The sequence below is a fragment of the Nilaparvata lugens genome, chromosome X (genome assembly GCF_014356525.2).
Source record: "Nilaparvata lugens isolate BPH chromosome X, ASM1435652v1, whole genome shotgun sequence".
In the NCBI taxonomy this organism is placed as follows: Eukaryota; Metazoa; Arthropoda; class Insecta; order Hemiptera; family Delphacidae; genus Nilaparvata; species Nilaparvata lugens.
Genome location: NC_052518.1, coordinates 20,172,573 through 20,192,514, shown reverse-complemented (window position 1 = coordinate 20,192,514; position 19,942 = coordinate 20,172,573). Strand labels below are relative to the sequence as shown.

Genomic DNA, 19,942 nt, shown 5'->3' with positions numbered 1-19,942 from the left:
TTCATAATGGAAAATACTCTTCAAATGCAGAATGCAATAAAAAATATTGCAAGAGATTTGTTGCAACTAAAGTATTGATTGCAAGTGGTTTGAAATCTCAACCCCCCAAAATTGGGACAAAGTCACCCCGGTTTACCAGTAATGTACAATAATAAGAAAATTGAAATCAATACAGAAAAAAATGGTTTATGGGGAATATTGAATAATTTATAAATGTGAAAGCTGGAAAGAAAAAAGAAAGAAATAGGAAATGGAAGTGCATGAAAATATTTAGTGGGTTCAAGCAGTAAGCCTTCTAAAAATTGCTCAACTTTTTGTGCTTATAAATTAATAGTATTTGTCATATTTATTTATTTATTTATTGGATAGAGTAAACAATACAGTAGTCGGAAAAGAAAAAACAGGCTGTTGCCCAAAACTTCTCCAATTTCCTAATTTTGTCTTAGATTGTCCAAATATTATTTTTACCATTTATTAGTCTCAATAAATCAAACAAAAAGTGTAGATTCATGAGAGACCACGAACCTCTTCATACAGTTCTTCAAAAGGGAAATCAAATATTTAAACGTAATGATATTTCCAATAAATTAAATTAAATACAATTTTTAAAATTGTCAATCATTGTCAATCGTGCACTGGGCACGAATATGGCTGAATATAAAATTATTCACTTACTTCGCATAACTAGTAATGTGATATTATAATAAGCACCTTGTAATTCACTCAATTCATAACGGAATCATCTACTAATACATTATTCATTTGTAAATCAACTGATAAAGACGCAAGAAGTCGTACACTGTCATTTAGAATGTTGACCTAATTCACAGGCTTGAAGTATAACTTACTAGAAGTTTGTTAAGCTGAAGTGTAACGTAACTACAAGTATAACTTACTAGAAGTTTGTTAAGCTGAAGTGTAACGTAACTACAAGTTAGTTATGCTGAAGTTCAACTTAACTACAATAAAGGAACTTGCATGTTGAATAGTAGATGATCTGATGAGAAGGAGCCTGAAAATCAAGTGGTTTCTACTTATTTGGTGAATACGGTTTCCTTGACTTTCAAAAACTCTGACTTGAGGCGGACACCCACATTATGAGAAACAGTGTACATGATCAGTGCAGTAGAGATATAGATCCCATGAGTTCCAATGGGCCTATTTCCACTCAGACCAGCCAAGCCACTATGAATAGGCACGTAAACTGATGTGGGAATCCGCCTTTATGATGAATTATATGCAATTTTGACTTTCAGTCAAAATAGTGACATTTTAAAACATTTTCTATTGATTATTGATAGGCGAATTGAAAATAGAATTATAAGGCATGTAAATTTCCGAAGCACAATTCTATACTTTTCATGTTTTTTTATTATTAAGATTGTAACATTTTTCAACGAGATCTATCTGGTTATAGTGCGATTCAGTTAAATTATTATCAGGATAGATCAGAGTCTTACTGTATGTTGAAAACAAATAATTATGTGGGTACATTTATCATTAACTTTTCCATCAATTCACTGCAACATAGCAATTAAACGGAGAAATTACGGTAATAGTTTCAAAATTGAAGAGACTTTTCATGCGACAAACTTAATTGAAAGTTTCAAGTTTTCAAATGATCTCAATTCATTTCTACTGCCTCAATCCTATTAAAATAATATTACTCACCAAATTTCAATTTGATTTTTTTCTCAATAATTATAGGATAATAACTTTTTTTTAAATTTTCGACAAGCTTTATCCATACTGATACTTCTGCACACGCTTCGTCAATGAAATAATAAAAGTTATGTCACTTTCATACATCAAGTAGAAAATAATATTTTTGAATTGTGTATGGAATGGAGATTATACCATGAAATGATAGAAACGAATATTTAAACTCAAATAGAGTATCCTCCCCCATAATTAATTGCATGCTCTATGAAAATTGGTCTTGTTTAACATTTCCTATGCGTAGCCTATGTGTAGCTTGGAAAAAATAAATCTGGCTTGAAGAAATATTTCTACAATGAGTCACGTTGAATCTATGAAAATACAATTACATGTTTTATTTTAACAATCTGGAACTCAAATATCGTTCAAACTACTTTTAAGAGAGTAAAGATTTCCCAAATTTCAAATCATATCTATGACAAACTCTGTTTTCAATTAGATTAACGACTAAATAAATTAAATAACTATCAGTTCTAGTGTAATGTGGTTATGAATTTGTTATTGGAATAAATACGTAAAATGCAATTATACGATTATGTAAGATTATTTCTGCAGCTGGCTCAAGTCAAAAAAATATCTAAAAAACTACTTATTCATAGTTTTATTTTTTTTTAGTGTAATTTAATTTTAAGTTCATGTTTGTATAAATGGGATCTCTCTCTGTCATATTGGGAATTATTAATTTGTTATTGGAAATACTACCTATAAGGCTTGTCTTCTATAGTTGGATCAAGTCAGTTTTAATATTGAGAACTTGAATTAAAGGAGTTAGCCTTATATTATCTTTTGTTATAACTCATTAAAAAATTCATGTAATAACAAAAAGTGTTGAGTAAAGGTAAAAATTTCAGTCAACTGATTAGGATTGATCCTTCAACAAGAAAATTTGCCTCAAATAATACTCATACTATGATATACTTTTTTTAATGACATAACAATAAAAAATAATATTTTTTCTAGTAAAATGTTGATTTCTTCCTGTAGTTTGAACGTCAGTACAATAATATTATCGTTCAAAACAACAGGGAAAATTCGAATTGAATGACAGCAAGCAATTGTGAACGGTGGTACTTACTCTTGCTGTGATGTGGATGATGTGAAGTATGAACTCAGGTGGTTTACACTAATGACACATACAGTACTATCCAGACAAGAAGCAACCAACTAGAAGTCGCAGCCTGCGCTCCTAGTTTTTAACAAACTCTTGTTCCCACGCTTACCCACAGAACAAAAGCCCTGACATTGCCAGTTGCCCCCTCTAATAATCGTATGACTGTATACGTCCATACAAACATGATCAATTATTCGAAACCCATCAGATATCCATTGTTTCTATTCATTTTATTGACAAAAAACTGGAATAACTCGACCTTTGTGGAAAAATATTTTTTAGAAAGCATCGATTCTTTTCGGAAAGCCTCAATGCACATGTGCATTGATTTGTTCCAGAAAAAAGCTTCAGAAATCAGGATAAAATCAAGCCAAATTCAGTTTTAAAGTTATCTGCTGAAACGATACTCATGGCTATGAAAGTATTCAAATGAAAGATGTCTTGCCACTAGAGTAGCTTTGTTTGTATTTGAAGGCTTTCCCCCACCAGAAGCATTTTTCAGCAATTTGATAACTGAAATTAATCTATCATTGTTTGTAAGTGGTTGAATTCATATTCATGTAAATAAAAATTTAACCCATAAACTACATTTGGACTGTTGTAGAGGTTGGGATAGTTAGTTTTAGGCTTGAGGCAGTTGTTACTTTCTAAAAGTTCTGAAACTTGTACTGAATGAAAAATAAGTAAAACTACATGTGAGATATATAAAAAATATCTTTCTTACTTACGGAGAGCTATAGCTCTTATTGGACCTTGGACTCCTCAGCTCCGCCTCCAGTCATCCCTTTGACTTTTCCGTCTCTACCTCAAACTCGTCACATTTTTTCACACCCTGTGGATTTAAGTATTTCCTCCTTTCTTTCTGTAACCAGCGTGACATCTTCTCTTTGTTCCTTTTATTCTCCCATCCAGCATTTGCATCTGCATCCTGCACTGCTTCATCCTGCATGCATACATTTATTATTTGGTAAAAAAATTCAATGACTATTTCCAGCTACTTCTGGAGAAAATCTCTATTATCCGTTTTTCAATTAATCAACCCTGTTCCAAAAAAGAACAAATCAAAGTTTATTGATAAAAATAATTGCTATTTTTACAATAGTGCACAGTAAATGAATGATTTGATATAAAAAAAAACAAATATAACTAATGCTGTGATTCCTATCATGTTTAAAAATTACACCTGATATGGCCATCACACACCGCCATAGCGTAGCTTGAAATTTGTGTTTGAAAGACGTAGACAACGCTAATGTTAATCAATCTATCAATTTTCAAACCGGTGTAATTTAGTTTAGCATTATTAGATACGACGGTTACGTCTATCAAAAGACGTATTTGAAGCTACGCTACGGCGGTGTGTAGTGGCCTTTATGTTATTGTCTTGTTACAAAATATGTACAGAATGCAGGCTATAATATATAGTTTAATGAAAACATTATTTTCAGTTATTCTTGATACATAGGCTATTTTTTCAAGAGTTGTAATATAATTTCAAAATTATACGTTTTCGATGTAATTTCGAGCTTTGGAATAGCTTCAACGATGCTATAGACCTATGTCAATTAATGATGTCTTAGTTTATTGAGAAAATATCCAAGTTTTCCAATTTATTTTACAATATACTGTTCATCACAGTTTAAGGGTAGATTTCTAAATAACCTGAGAGCTCATGGTGTCCTCTCTTTGAAACATTTGCCTCCGGACCAAGACTGAACTGATATGGATGAATATTAGTAAGATGATTACAGCTAGTAATAACGATTGTTTTCAGTTCTAAGTCTAATCCGTGCATTTTTTCCCTTCTATTTGTTTTATGCATCCCACAAAGAAACATACTTGAGAATATGCTCTACCCTTTGATAAAGTCCTCATCTTGGAAACTTTCCAATCAGATTTTAGCTTGTTAATGATGTAATTCAATTATGGAAACAGTATCATCTGACACCTATTGCACCCTCTTATTAGTTTGGAAGTGATTTTGCATTCGAAATATCAATTATAACTAAAATAATAATAATAATAACTGACACATTGAATTTGTAAATATTTAATCTCAATCATTGAAAATCATCATTAGATCATTGATAAATACATTTTCTTGGCGAATAAAATATGATTGATTATTTTAAATAAGAAATGAACAGTTAATATGACATCAGTAACACTGGTATCAGCTATCCTCCTATGTAGAAGGCGGTGACAAAGCCTAAAATCGGCAACGCTGTTCTCCTATCTTTCTCCGCTGCCATCATAACGTGGACCTCAATATAGAGCTTCGCCAAAGTTAGGCTAGTATTTATAAATACAATACGAAATCATAGTAGAGTTCAGCACTGTTCATCATAAGTTGTGACAGCTCTTGGCAGCTATCACATACAGTAGATAGAGTAAAGATACAGTTTAATGATTTTACAAATACAATAATATAATTGTATGATTTGATTTGTCTGTGGCTCTTATCAGTTCACTTATAATAGTTGAAGATGACAAGTTTTCTTATATTTTTAGCACATTTATATTATTTCTACAGCTGCAGCAGCTGATAAAATTCTATTTTCGTCAATGCCACAATTACTAGAGATTCGTGTTTCTTCTATTTTATATTTTGTGACAAATTCATGCTAGATAGTGGATGATCATTTATACATAAATTGAATTTTTAATGATAAATATTGAATATTTTAAACGATATTTTAATCCAATTACAACCTGAATTTGTATAACTCTGAATAACATGAATATGTTGTAACTTTCTGTCTATTTGTATTGACATTTTTTTCAAATCAATTCAAATACAAATGGGTATGAATTTAAGGCCAAGTGAAAGTTGAGCACTGCTTTCTAATTAATATCCGGGCATCTGAACAAAAAATAATATACAGCCATGGTAGTGTGATCACACATTTTCAGTCTGCCAACGTGTGAACAATCACCTAAGAACCGATGGTTTTTCACGATTTGTTTCTGCTCACCTAGCTCACCAGACCATTGTTGAATTATAAGAGCAGAAATAAGGAGAATAAGTTCAGTCAATAAGATTGATGAATAAAGTCATTGGAACAAGCACGGTTGCCAAGTTGTCAAAACATGCTTAGTAGATACAGTGCTTTCAAAGAGGAAACTAGGTATGCGTATCATGAAGTGTTGATCACTCACTAAAGACTACAGAATGCTGTCCGTTCTAGTACGGCAACATTGCGGCCGCTATACCTTTCTCTGCTCCGCATAACCCTCCAAGTCAAAAGATCTTTTAATTCAACTGTAGGAATTGATTGAAAAAAAACCGGGCCAGTGTAGGCCAAAACATTGCAACAAGCGTCGTTTATCTCATTGGGATGAATAATATTTTTTCAATTATTCTTCTCTTCATCGACCTCCATACTGTTAGGATTAAATTTAGGATGGAAGCAGCATAAGGAAAATGCCTTTAGTATCTCCCTTCAAGTTGGATTATAATTTTGACCGATTAACTTTTAGGTATCGGGGCTTTTACAAAAATTAGGCTACCGTTAACTTTATTCAACTTTGGGAAAACACTCGTTTTAATTTAGCCTTTTTAATTCTTTAATTGTATATTTTTCCAATTGAATGAAAGAACTCCTCAGTAAAATTAGTTCAATATAAAAAAGTGCATAAGTTAATAAGATACAGCAACTAAAAATAAAAATATAGGCTATGCATAATAATTTTCTTTCACATTTGCAGCGTCACCACTACCTTTAGGCCTATTTGCTACATCATAATAATATTAGAAACGTCGATACAAGTTTAGATGCATCAACTAACAACAAAATATGAATAAATTATAAATAGACTTAGCCTACGACTTACGAGTAGTGAATTCGTTGATTAATTTAATTTGGTTTAGAATTAGAAGACAATATTGAAGAAATGAATCACGTCTTGTTTGCTTTCCGAAACCATCTTTTTGAATGCAGACGACAGAAGCAGAACTGATACGACCGACCATATGGGATAGCTATCTGGTACCAGTTCACATCTACAGAAGGTACACTCCCTTTATCAGCTCTACACCATAATGACCATAATTTTCTCTGATCAGTGCATTATATTATTTTTATTTTTGTGATGTAACTTTCTTGCTAGACCGGGAAGGGTTTCCTTGGTACAGTAATGGGTGTAATATGGTATGGATAATGGGATCTGGGATATGGAAGTTGCAACCAAATTTTCTTGTAAGATAGTCTGCAACTGCATTACTGCAACACTGCCAATAACAGCCTATATAAGTGCTTGTTCACTGCTACGACATTTACAGAGTGTAATTTCCCCCCCCCCCAAAAAAAAACAGATTCCAAGCTTTCGTAACCATGTATGTGATTTACAGTCTGTTTGATGAATATGAATGATGATGCTTCATGCCTTGCACCAAAAGGCGTCACGTATGTGTTGAAATAATTATGATTACTTAATTATGTTTATTAATGATGATCCTACAGTTCTGAATTTTTTTAAACATAGTATTTTGGTTCTACCAAGATCTTAATAAACTACGACATTTCAAACCTCGCGCGTTCAAGTTTCAAACAAATAGACAAAAATGCCCAACAGGTGCTGCTGTTCAGCTGGGAGAAGTTGGTTCAAGAGTTGGCATCACTGATTGCTGGTAAGGGAAAAAAAGAAGCGTGACCTTCAAAGTGTAAAACTCTGTTGAAAACTAAACTAAAAGTAAATAATGTTTTTATTGATTGGATTCTTCAGTTCAGAGCTCAGTGAATTAGTTATTTGAGGAAGGTTAAAATAAAGTTTGTGATTTTCAAGTATATGGTGGCTGAGTGAGTTCGTTGCGAGGCAAAATTACAAGATAACATAATAAACTGGTTTGTAACATTCTATTACTAATTATGAGTTTTAAAGATTTAACTAAAGTTATTACTGTACTTGTATGTTTTCAACTCAATGTTCACAGTCAATGTTAAAAGTGACTTATTCATGTTATTTAGCTCAATAATTTTCCGTCTCCAAAATTTATTTTGACAGTGTGGCATTTGAGGTTATACCTATTTTTTGTACAATCTTTTGCATAATTGCAAATTAGGAGAATTCTATTAAAATCACAACTTATGTATTCTCTCGAATGGGCTGAAGGGACTACGCCCTCTTCGTAAAATCCTCACAGTTATATCATTGTTCAACCTGGAATCTATTATCTCCAAATGAAGAAATCAACCCAAGTGCTCAGATTGGACCGACACAGTTACAACACTAGAAATAGACTGAACATAGACCTCCCTCAGCACAGACTCCAGAAGTACAGTAGGTCCCCTATGTACACTGGGCCTCACCTCTACAACCTGCTGCCATCTAGCCTGAAAAGTATCCAAGACAGGAAGGCCTTCATCAGGAAACTTAAGCAATAGACCATACTACAGCCTGGACGATTTTTTCGACGAGCACACCTACATACCATAAGGAATAAACGACCCCTACAAAAGGAACTGTATAGGAACTAATAGAAAATGTATAGGAACTAATAACAGCCGCACGGCCAGAATAGTAGAGTCGTCGCTAGGGAATTGCTCCTTCAGGCATGAGGTAGAAATATGGAAACGAAATGAAGGAGTAGCACATTTCCATCCTTTGGTAATCTATACCTACCTAATTAGAACTGGAATGATTGAAATTTGTGTGTACATAAAATAGATATAAGTAGTTACAATTTACATTTGAAGGAGAAATATATCAGTATATGAAACGAGGAAACCATAAATTAAATTAAATATATAACGACAATTTATTCAATTTTTATTGTCTAAACAACATAAATCCTCTCAGTTAGTAATGACTCTCAGTTATCCATTTATTGATATTCTTTATAATTTGAAACGGGTTTCCTTGGTACCTCTATGATTAGTCTTATTGGCATGGAATTAATGAGCTTTGGGGCTGTATAAATTATTTGCTTGCGAATACATCTGTATTTTTAAACATTATACCTAGTCCTATGGCTTTCATTATTCTTTCTAGTGAAATATTATCTGTATCTACAAAAGTATTTAAACGCGCTCAACATATAAAGTTGTCATACTGTCATAACACTTCTATCCTTGAAAGCGCTTATTGGGGGGTTTGTTTGTTTATATGGTGGGTTTGTTTTATAATTGATTTGAAGTTGATCAAAAAAATATTAAACAAACCCACCATATATCCCCCCAATAAGCGCTTTCAAGGATATAGGAGTTATAATATGAAAAATTGTAACAAATTTGGTCAAATATATTTTAAAAAATTAGCAACTTGTATTCATTTATTTATTCAGTCATGTACAACTATTACACTTATATGAGGAGGCACAATATGCTCATGCTCAAAACTGTCCCTTTTCAAATTTATACAACAATCAAAATCTAATTCAAGCTACTATCACTTCCACTATCACAAACTACTATCAAAAAATTACACTTCAAAAAACAAAATATCCTTCAATAAAAAATAGATATATCATAAATAACTAAATTCCATGGCATGGAACAGATGGCGCTAGTTAACAGGTGTCCTTTGTGATCCAAGAATGCCCATTAGAACAAAAGGCAGGGTCTACAAAACATGCATACGACCGGTTTTACTTTATGGAGGCGGAACATGGGCTTCGTTGAAAACACATGAGCAAAAGCTTCATACTAAGGAAATGCGCATGCTGCGGTGGTCAGGAGGAGTTACCCTTAAAGATAAAATCCGTAATGAACATGTACGTGGCAGTTTTAAGGTAGCGCCTATTGCTGAAAAACTTAAAGAGTCCAGGCTGAGATGGTATGGTCATGTTATGCGAGGACCCGACGATCACGTGGTGAAAAAGTTCCTCTCCATGGCTAAACAAACAAGAAAAAGAGGTAGGCCAAAAACTACCTGGATGACGAATGTCCAGAAGGACATGACAAATTTGGATCTTTCTACAAACGATGCCTATAATCGAAAGGAATGGCGCCTCAGGATTGGTAAAGCCGACCCCGCATAACGGGAAGTGGCGAGGATAAAGAAGAAGAAGAAGAAGATAAATAACTAAATTCCATAGAATTGAAAATTGTTATTCAAAAATCCAAAATTTTGAATAAAACTGGAGAATTTTGAACAGATAATTTCACGCACTATTCAGAACTGACAATTCAAACTGGACGTAAATCTATTATATGAAACTGACATCAAAATCACAGTAATTCCTTGTTAATAATAATTATTATTTAGTACCAAAAACAAAAAGTATTGAAAACCTGATAGAACAGTTTTGAAAAGATGAGAATATGATGTTGGGAGTTTCAAATAAATTTATAAGATTATTTCATATTCTCCACATTTCACAATCTTTGACAATCTTAATCAACTCATTTGCGTTTCTTTCCTTCTTTAAAAAAACTACTCTATTGTGTTTGCTATTGTTTGGAAAATGTCAAATGTATTTATTGAAAGACCCTACTACAGCTTCAACCATGCCTCAAGAATACAAGATCCTTTGAATACTAATTAATTTAATACTAATAAAAATGCATACTACAACATTGCTATTCATAATAGATCAAGACCCAAAATTGTATTTGATAATTCACACATTATAAAAATTATTGAGAAAGAGCAAAAGGCAGACACTACTTCTTTCTCGAACTTTTTAATAATGATCCAAGTACTGTATAAAGTTATAGTATGCGCTCCTACTCTATAAATTTTAGTAAAATCTCCATTCTAAAGCTGTATAAATCAGGACTTACGAATATTGATGATTCACAATTAAGACGTGGGCAGTTGGATTATGTATGTATATTATAATTATTGGAATACAGTATACGAAACAGCTTAATATAGAATACAATGAAAGTAAATTCCGATCAATTGTGAATGATAAAATAATTATCGTATGGGTTTTATTGGTGGAAAGATGCAATAAATGTTTCACATCACCATATAAATATTGCAGCATTTTAAAACTCTACTTCAATCTTGGTGTTACCAAATTTTCAGTGAACGGTTCAGGAAGGTATGGATTTGATATTTTGTATTGTCTAGTGCTGTGTGTTCTGACATCTACTACGAAGAAGAACAATATTTTATGCCTAATATTATTTATAGTCGTATTTTTTATTGCAGAAATCGGATTGCAGACACTTGCAAGAATGTCTCGAGAACGTGCCAATAAAAGGTTCTACCGGGTTGACAGTGCCCATGATTTTTCAACTTTCATGGATAAGGGTCAGAGGGCAGCTTGTCAGAATAGGTGGACTTTCGAAATAGCGTGGGAAGTTGCTAACAAAGGTAGAGTTGCTTATTTTGTTCTATTATAAACTTCTTTACCTCTAGTTATATTTAAGATTAATTTTCAATTCTTCCATAACTTGAGTTCTATGCCAGAGCAATGTGTATCTCTCCAATAAATCTTATTGCTTTCCAGAACAATGCTTTATCCATTTATAACTCCAGTCCGATTTAAGAACAGTTCAAAATCCCTTCAATTTTAATTGTAAAAGCAAAATAAAGCTATTTTCAATTTCAATTTTAGAGCAGTAGTTGATCTATTTATAACTTGAGAGCAATGAATCATTCCTAACTGAGCTCTGTTTAAAATCCATTTTGAGTCTCAGATTCTCCAGCAGTAATTGTAATAATTATTATTAATTTCATTCAAAATATGAGCGTTTATTTCCTTTTTGTGTTTACTTGTATAAAATAACCTGCTGTTGAACATTTCAGGTTTAGCGAGACCATTTTGTAATAAATTAATCATGCAATGAATGATTGATCTCTCAATGTAATATAATTATTTCCACAACTTGAAAGTTGAATTTTGTATTTTGTTCTCAAATTTGGATTTAATGAAAATATTATCAGCTGTACGTAAGTGGAAACCCTGAGCTGTTTCCCTGTATTTAACTTGTCAGACTTATCATTTCCACTTGATTGAGGTCGAACAATAATTTATTAGGCTAAGTAATTTTCAATAATATATTCTAACATTTTTAAAACTTCCTAACCAATTTAAAATTCTTTAAGGATATCTCCTTCACTGGTAATGGAAAAGTTCGATAATTATTTATTGGATATTCAAACGTTGGAGGCTATTTTATCGTTTAAAGTTATTTACTATTTTATCAGTTTGACGTCAGCATTCTATTCAAATTTTTAATTGTTTGACATCTAAATTTTAGGCATTAACTCAGCCTAGTGACCCCTGCAACCCATTTTTTGTTAATCTTTAGTTCAACCTTGCAGAACTATTTTTTGGGATTGACCGACAGTTTTAGACGTGTATATGGCAATGTTCCAATGTTTTTCCAATCAAGAATAAATTTAGATTCGATTGAATTGCGAGCAAGATAACTTGATTGCTTTCATTTTTCGACGCTTTGAAAGGTCAAGGCCAGTTCTATGCCATTGCTTATTCACTTTTTATCACTCATTGTGACAAATTATTTTTTCAACTATTGTATTTTGGATCTTGATTTAAAAAAAAAATTGGATGTCGACATCAAGGTAGTGAAACGGATCACTATCCCAAAGTTGATTCTGGCTACAATTTAAAACAAGAGTATCACTTGATTAATATAAGCAAACCAATTGATATAAACAATTAAAAAAGTCAAACAAGCAATATAAACAAATGAAGAACTTATAGACTACCATGTTTAGATTGAGGATAATGATTATAACAAGATGAAGGCAAATTAAATACCTACCGTAATTAAGTCATAATGTGATATTATAATGTATTCAATCACTATATTCACAAACATTATTCTACTTCAAAACTAAATTTGAAGTCAGTCAGGTACTTGGGTTTGCTTCTAAATTCTGACAGCAAAACAACTCATAAAAACATGCATATAGTTATGAAATTGGAATAGAAATTCATTTATTGATTCAGAGGTTTCCATCCTAATTTGAACTATTTTAAAAAACAAAATATTGAGTTCACTTTTACAATATCACTTCTACATTTTACTTCTTAACACAAGAAAGTTGTAGAAATACTATTGTAAATTAAATACTTGTTAAGACAAGTAAGTTGTAGAAATGAACAAATTGAATAATAAAGTCTAGTTATTTCATAATGGACAGTCAACGTCTCAAAAATTATAAAGTTGGAACATTCTGAAAGTTGAAAAAGTAGAAGTTGGTTTTCAGAACAATGATTCATATTGTTGTAGTTCCTGACATTGTTATCACTACTGACTGATATGACATGTCTGATATATGTTTGAAATGTCTGATTCACGAACAGTAGACTATTCCACAACATTAATCAAGTTATCTGCGTTTCAAATAGTATTAGCTAGACAAAGGTAATTTTAATAAAGGTATATAATATACTGCTATAAGATAAGGTTAATATAAGGAAGTAAGTTTGGTCTAATAATGTGAATCTATTTCTTGATTCTTGATTTATCGCTGTTAGTTTAGTCATGCGAGTGACGAAAAGCTTCAATATCCTGTATGGTATATTTTTGTTTTCCTTGAAAACATTTTTCAAATTACCATCACTTCCAATACCATGATAATTAAAATAGTTTTTTCTTTTTTATATTTTAAGACTATTAGATTGAGCATTTTATTGTACCATGGAGTTGATAGAGTGGTCTAGTGGTCTAGTGGATAGAGTGCTTGCATAGCAGCCTAGAGATCTGGGGTTCAAACCCTCTCATTACCAAAAGTTTTTTAAACAGATCACTCCCGTGTTATCGGATGGACACGTTAAATTGTCGGTGCCGGCTGAGGTATGACAGTCGTAAGGCCCATTGACGGCTTGAATGATATATTCAGGCGGTGGGACCTTCCCGCAAGAGACTCCCCACCAACAAAAGCCATACAAATTTACTTTTATTGTACCATGTTGTTATTCTGTTAGTACACCAGAAGATGTTTCTTTATTTATGAAATAACAGTCCTATAAGTGGAATTGACAGTATAATGCTTGTTTCTCTATTCTCTTACTTTGCTATCATATGTTATGTAGCACAAATATTATGCTATAAAAATTCAATCAATGGCAAATACATATTCTATTCAAAGTAAATATTATATTGTAACTATCCTGATAGTTGAGTTGTGTCATGAATTTTCTGTTAGTTTGGATATTTCTAATATTGCTCTTTTAATCTAAATGAAATTCAGTTTCAAAATATCTCATACTATTTTCAATATTATTTTTGCAGTCGGTGGTATCTACACTGTTATACGCTCCAAAGCCTATGTTTCTACTGAAGAAATGGGAGACCAGTACATTCTTCTCGGCCCATATAAGGAGCATTGCGCTAGAACTGAAGTCGAAGAAGCTGATTTTCCAGCCAATTCTCCCCTGCACCTAGCTGTCAGTCGTATGAGGGACAGGGGTTACCAGGTAACTACAGCATTCTACTAAGGTTAGTAGATAGGAGGTTGAACACTCACTCCACCCAAGTTGATAGACCGTAAAACGTTCACTAGTAGCCTAAAACTCGAGTCCACTTGGAATTGATAATGGTGTTATTATTAACCTGTTTTTATTAATTGTTATTTCAACCTTGAACTGGCGACCATGGGTCTGAAAGAGCCTTGATGATTTTTGTTTTCTTATAGTGGCAACCTGTTTCCTCAATACCTCCAAGTTAGTGTATCCTGAAAAGCCTTGATTGACTGTCAGTGTATTACCTCTCTCCAGATTTCATTCATTCTTAATTAAAGTTTTGTTTGAGTCTTACATACCCACGGTCACCAATTGCATTACTTTTTTAAAGCCTGAATTCAACAAAATGGCATCTACCTGACAAGGAACAGCAACAAATGATCAAGATTTCTCTGATACTATTAGAGATATTCTACAGGAAAATAAAAGTGACACTAACTTATTTGATGACAGTAATGATGGCCTGAATTCTGTTCTCAGTGACTAGCATACAAACTCCGACATCAGCGAAGCTGACAATGGTGATGAGCTGAGTGAAGCTGAAGAATTTTAGTAGTTAGATAACATTCTCAATCACCTGAAGAACAACAAATTAATACATATCCTTGGTATGGCTAAGGAACAAGCGAATTTAAATGGTCAAAGAGGGCTCCACAGCGCACTACAAGAACTCAGAAGACATTGTCAGAGAGCATCAAAGTTCAAACCTGCCCAGAAAATTCCCATGATTTTATATCGTCCTTATTATATTTTTTTCATTCTCTATCCATTCAGTTATATAATTAATCTATATGTGAAAATGAGAAATTGAACTATCATACCAAGCTTATTTTTTTACAAAAACCCATTCATCTTATTTTAAATTTGTACATTTACTTTTTTAAAATACATATTAATATTCAAAAATAGGGTTAAGCTTACAAAAACTATCACGCTGCCTTCTCACAGTTGTCTGTTATAACATACACTTGCAAAAAACTATTATTTCAAATTGATTATCGTTCTATTGAAATTATCAAAACCAGACCTAACATCACCAGATATGTTGCAAGTCTGACACATCACCAGTTGAAGTTTAATTTATTCCATAGTGTGCTTTTCAAACCCCCAATGATATGTCATGTGAAAATGAACATAATCTTGTCAGCAGGCCAAACATATACAAAAGGTGTAGCAAACGAAACTAGACTCTCAAATCCATATATATAAAAATAAATATCTGTTTGTGTTTGTTGAAAATGCCTTCATTTACCGTACATAATAAAACAATAAAACCATACACTACAAGAGAATGTATATCAGAAATGTAACACAAAATTTTTGACATAACCCGAAATGATGTCTGTCAGGAATCGGTATCATGCTATCATTTCATATACTGTATACATTTCATTTTCATCTGCTAAAAATTTCAAAATAATGCAAAAGTTTGCACACATGCAATTAAATTATTAAACAGTCATAACCTACTTGAAACCGAAAATTAAATAAAAGTGAATAAATAATACTACTCTCTCCACGACTACATATTTTAATAATTGAACTCCCTTATTAACTCATTTCTAACAGAAGCTGACCTTTCCACATACCGCGCTAGCATACTCCAATCTTTTCCATTTAACCATTCTATCATCTCCGAATCTGTTAGTATGTTTTTGCCCAGATACATTTTCCGTACCCCCACTAGAACTGGACAAACCCCTAGGAAATGCTTTATGTCCTCTCTCTGTCTCAAATTCACATAGAGCACTGCCATTGTGCCTCTTCCCTCCCACTACCAAAGTTCAAATTTAGCAGCGCGCCACGTGCCTTGAGTATGCATCGTCTTTTTATCAAAGTTCAGTTTCAGATAGTTTCTTCCTTTTTCCTTGTCCAGTAGGATATACAGGGTGATTCTTAATTATGGTAAAATAATATTATAATATGTGATAGTAGAGGTAAAAATAAGAAAAAAAGTTCTTATAAACATATATCCATAAACGCTTCATTAGCGAGCTATACAGGGTGAAAGATTTCGCCCGGAATTCAGTTCCTCTGGTGAAATACACCGATGCTAAATTGTTTGGGGACTGGTTTTTGAAAAACTTATGCTGGATCCATATGGAAAAATATCTGAGAAATTGAATAAAACTAGTCTGGAAGCTGTAGTGTGAGTAGTTTTTGAGAAAAAAGTTGAAATATGCAAAAAATCTAATTAGAAAAACACAGACTTCTACGTTTGATGCCCAATAACTTTCTTTAATGACCAGTAAACAAATAGTTTTTCGCAATAAAAATTGTAGAGAATTATTTAATTCTGAGAAGAATTATGTAAGCTGTGTGACCTAAATTTAAATAAAAGTTGAATAAAATGTATTCTTATGTAGTACATTACACCACAAAAATTTGCTGTTTTATGAGGAGAAAACTAATAACTCATAGGTTGTAGCTGATTGCAAATAAAATATTCGGTTTTCTGTGAAAAGTTTTATTTCTATATGAAAGTAACATATCTAAATGACATTTAGACATGACATTTGACTAAATTATACCAAAAGACTAAAGATGATTTTTAAAGTTTAAAGATGATGTCCGTTGTTCTGAATGCATATGTTCAGACGTCTTCTCATCGATTGTCAGACCCGTTCAAATATTCCAGGAGTCTGCTTTATCATTTCTATTCCGTTCAAAATCCTTAATCTGAGTACATCAATGGTATCAATCTGAGTTTTGTATACTAAGGTTTTCAAGTTTCCCCAAAGATGAAAATCCAAAGGATATAAGTCTGGTGACCTAGCTGGCCATAGTACTGGCCCACCTCGGCCTATCCATTTCAAGTTTGTGTTAACAAGTTTTTCTAAAAACCATCAGCAAATACTAGCATGCGGAATACAGTCTCGTGGCAATAGAGTATGAACTTTCTGGAGGTGGTATGGATGTAATTGTTGCTCTTTTAGTATCCTCCAAATAAATAGATTGATTGACATTAAACTGCACTGACAATTCTCTCGTGCTCTTCTCTGGATGTTCATAAATTACATGAAAAACTTGTTCTCCTAACTCAACTGTCATAGTAGATCGGGGTCTGCCTGCATAAATGTGCTCTCTGTCTGAAACAGAACCTGTTTCAGACAGACGTTGATGAATAGTGGCAAAAACCCTTGAACTTGGACATACTCGGCTAGGAAAGTTCTCTTGATACTAACGTCTTGCTTCAGTATTATTACAGTGTCCCATCCCATACATTAAATGGACATCAAAGAACCTGTTTCAACAGACGTTGATGAATAGTGGCAAAAACCCTTGAACTTGGACATACTCGGCTAGGAAAGTTCTCTTGATACAAACGTCTTGCTTCAGTATTATTACAGTGTCCCATCCCATACATTAAATGCATGTCAACTAATTCTGAGTATGAATAATGTCTAAAATTACCTGCAATTTTTAAAAAAGTTAACACTTAACACAAAAGCAAAATGAAATGGTTACAAATAACTGGTTAATAGATTAAACAAAAAACACAGCGCGGTCACAGTAGGCCTAACTTACAGTTTGTTGTTTTGTTCAACAGTGAGCTAAAATATTTCTGAAAATAATTTTCAGCTGATAATTTCTTTTAAATATTTTCTTATTTTAAACAAAATAAATCAGCTGTTATTCAAATCCATGTTTTATTTGCAATCAGCTACAACCTATGAGTTATTAGTTCTCTCCTCATAAAACAGCAAATTTTTGTGGTGTAATGTACTACATAAGAATACATTTTATTCAACTTTTATTTAAATTTAGTTTACACAGCTTATATAATTCTTCTCAGAATTAAATAATTCTCTACAATTTTTATTGCGAAAAACTATTTGTTTACTGGTCATTAAAGAAAGTTATTGGGCATCAAACGTAGAAGTCTGTGTTTTTCTAATTAGATTTTTTGCATATTTCAACTTTTTTCTCAAAAACTACTCACACTACAGCTTCCAGACTAGTTTTATTCAATTTCTCAGATATTTTTCCATATGAATCCAGCATAAGTTTTTCAAAAACTAGTCCTCAAACAATTCAGCATCGGTGTACTTCACCAGAGGAACTGAATTCCGGGCGAAATCTTCCACTCTGTATAGCTCGCTAATGAAGCGTTTATGGTTATATGTTTATAAGAACGTTTTCTTATTTTCACCTCTACTATCACGTATTAAATTATTTTACCATAATTAAGAATCACTCTGTATAGGCTATGAAATTGCGCAGAAGTTGCTCTTTATAAGCTAGACATAACATTTTCCTCTTTCATTCTCTCACACAACAATTCGAGCTCTTGTTCCCATTCATTCCTGTCTATCGCAAATCCGGCCAACCTACATCCATATTTCTCATCCCTCATCCCAACTTATCCATTCCTTAAACTAAGATGTCCTATTCTCTATTATTTTCTCCGCTAGCTTTCTAGGCAGTCTATTTCGTACCATATTCAATGCCATGAATGTATATTCAACATGCATTCTTGAAACATTTAGGGCCGGTTTCCGAGCTCGGGATCTATAAGTTCTGGACTTACAGAGTCCAGGACTAAAATAAGCTCTCGGGTCTAAATTGACTTTCTGAGTCATGATTTTATCTTCTAAACTCCGTGGTCTATTGAGTTCTCGACTTATTTGAGTCCAGGACTTTAACGCAGTAAACATGAGGGAAATTCACAATATTTTGCTGTTGTATTGTTGGCATTATAGCAAAATGGAAACAGCTGATTGCCGCGGGATAGTTCAAATGAGCATGCTCTCCAAACTATTTTGTAAAAATACGTTTCGATATCTTTGTAGGCCTATTCAAAGCAAACCTTTGAAAGGTGAATGAATAAACATTTCATTTTACGTAATGCTATTATTGATCATTGATCCTAACCAGTGATTTTGGAATAAAAATTTCATTAGGCTATTGAGTTTGAAAAAAACTATTTGTTTTGAAAAAAACTGGAATAATAATTTATTATTATTATATTATTAATATGTTGGATATGACATTGATTAATAACATTCAGATTGAAATATAAATTCCAAGGCAATCCTTGTACTATTTTTCTTGAACATTTTTAGGTTGTCACATTCGTAAAATAAGGTTAGCTTTTTACGCATAATTCTGATACAATTGTATTGCAAAATAAACTTGCAAACTATAAATTATGAATTTAGATGGACTAATCCAAATAATTTAGATATTCAATGACATCTATTTGGCTTTTCACCTACTCCAAAACAATAACTGAATTGTGTTTGATCAGTTAAGTCTAGAACTTAAATTTAAACCCTACCACAGTCGAGGGTTTAGAATTACGCTGTTTTAAGTTCTGGACTTGAAGATTTTTGATAAATCCTCGACTCGGAAAGAGGCGAGAATCTAATTCTGGACTTATAAGCCCTTCATTCAGAAAGCGAAATTATAAACTCCAGGGTCTAACGTGATCTCTAAACTCCAGAGTCTATTCAATTGCTCAACTACGTTAACGCTCTGACTCGGAAAGTCAATTTTCTGACTCCAGAGTTTAATGCCAGTTAAAGTCTAGAACTTAGCTAAATCCCGAGCTCGGAAACCGGCCCATAGAGATGCTGGTTCCATGTCGAGCTCCAACTGCAATATATAGTTGGGTGTGGATCTTGGCAATGATAACATCTTCTTAACTAAAAATCTAGGTAATGATTCGAGTATGTCTCAATACTTGTATCCCCATACTTGTGCTCCATAGACCGCCACTG

At 32.7% G+C, this 19,942-nt stretch overlaps 3 protein-coding genes across 3 annotated transcripts in view; 2 read left to right on the top strand and 1 right to left on the bottom strand.

Annotated features, from left to right (window-relative positions):
- LOC111052494 (fatty acid synthase) overlaps positions 1 to 2,951 on the bottom strand; it is a 65,345-nt gene extending 62,394 nt beyond the window's left edge. Inside the window, exon 1 of the mRNA XM_022339189.2 lies at positions 2,795 to 2,951. The gene's annotated coding sequence lies outside the window, so the exon portion shown is untranslated. The remainder of the gene's footprint in view (positions 1 to 2,794) is intronic.
- Positions 2,952 to 7,465: 4,514 nt separating this feature from the next.
- LOC111052493 (glycogen [starch] synthase) overlaps positions 7,466 to 19,942 on the top strand; it is a 49,349-nt gene continuing 36,872 nt past the window's right edge. Inside the window, exons 1-3 of the mRNA XM_022339188.2 lie at positions 7,466 to 7,674; positions 10,931 to 11,095; positions 13,990 to 14,174. Of these exons, the coding sequence (XP_022194880.1) occupies positions 10,957 to 11,095; positions 13,990 to 14,174 (324 nt within the window). The 5' untranslated portion in view covers positions 7,466 to 7,674; positions 10,931 to 10,956. The remainder of the gene's footprint in view (positions 7,675 to 10,930; positions 11,096 to 13,989; positions 14,175 to 19,942) is intronic.
- Positions 9,366 to 9,809, top strand: LOC120354523. The gene has a single exon (XM_039441850.1). It carries the CDS (start codon positions 9,366 to 9,368, stop codon positions 9,807 to 9,809), a length of 444 nt encoding a protein of 147 aa, XP_039297784.1.

What these genes read in the sequence shown, in the direction of transcription:
- LOC120354523 (XM_039441850.1), top strand. Translation starts at nt 9,366, where the DNA reads ATGCCCATTAGAACAAAAGGCAGGGTCTACAAAACATGCATACGACCG.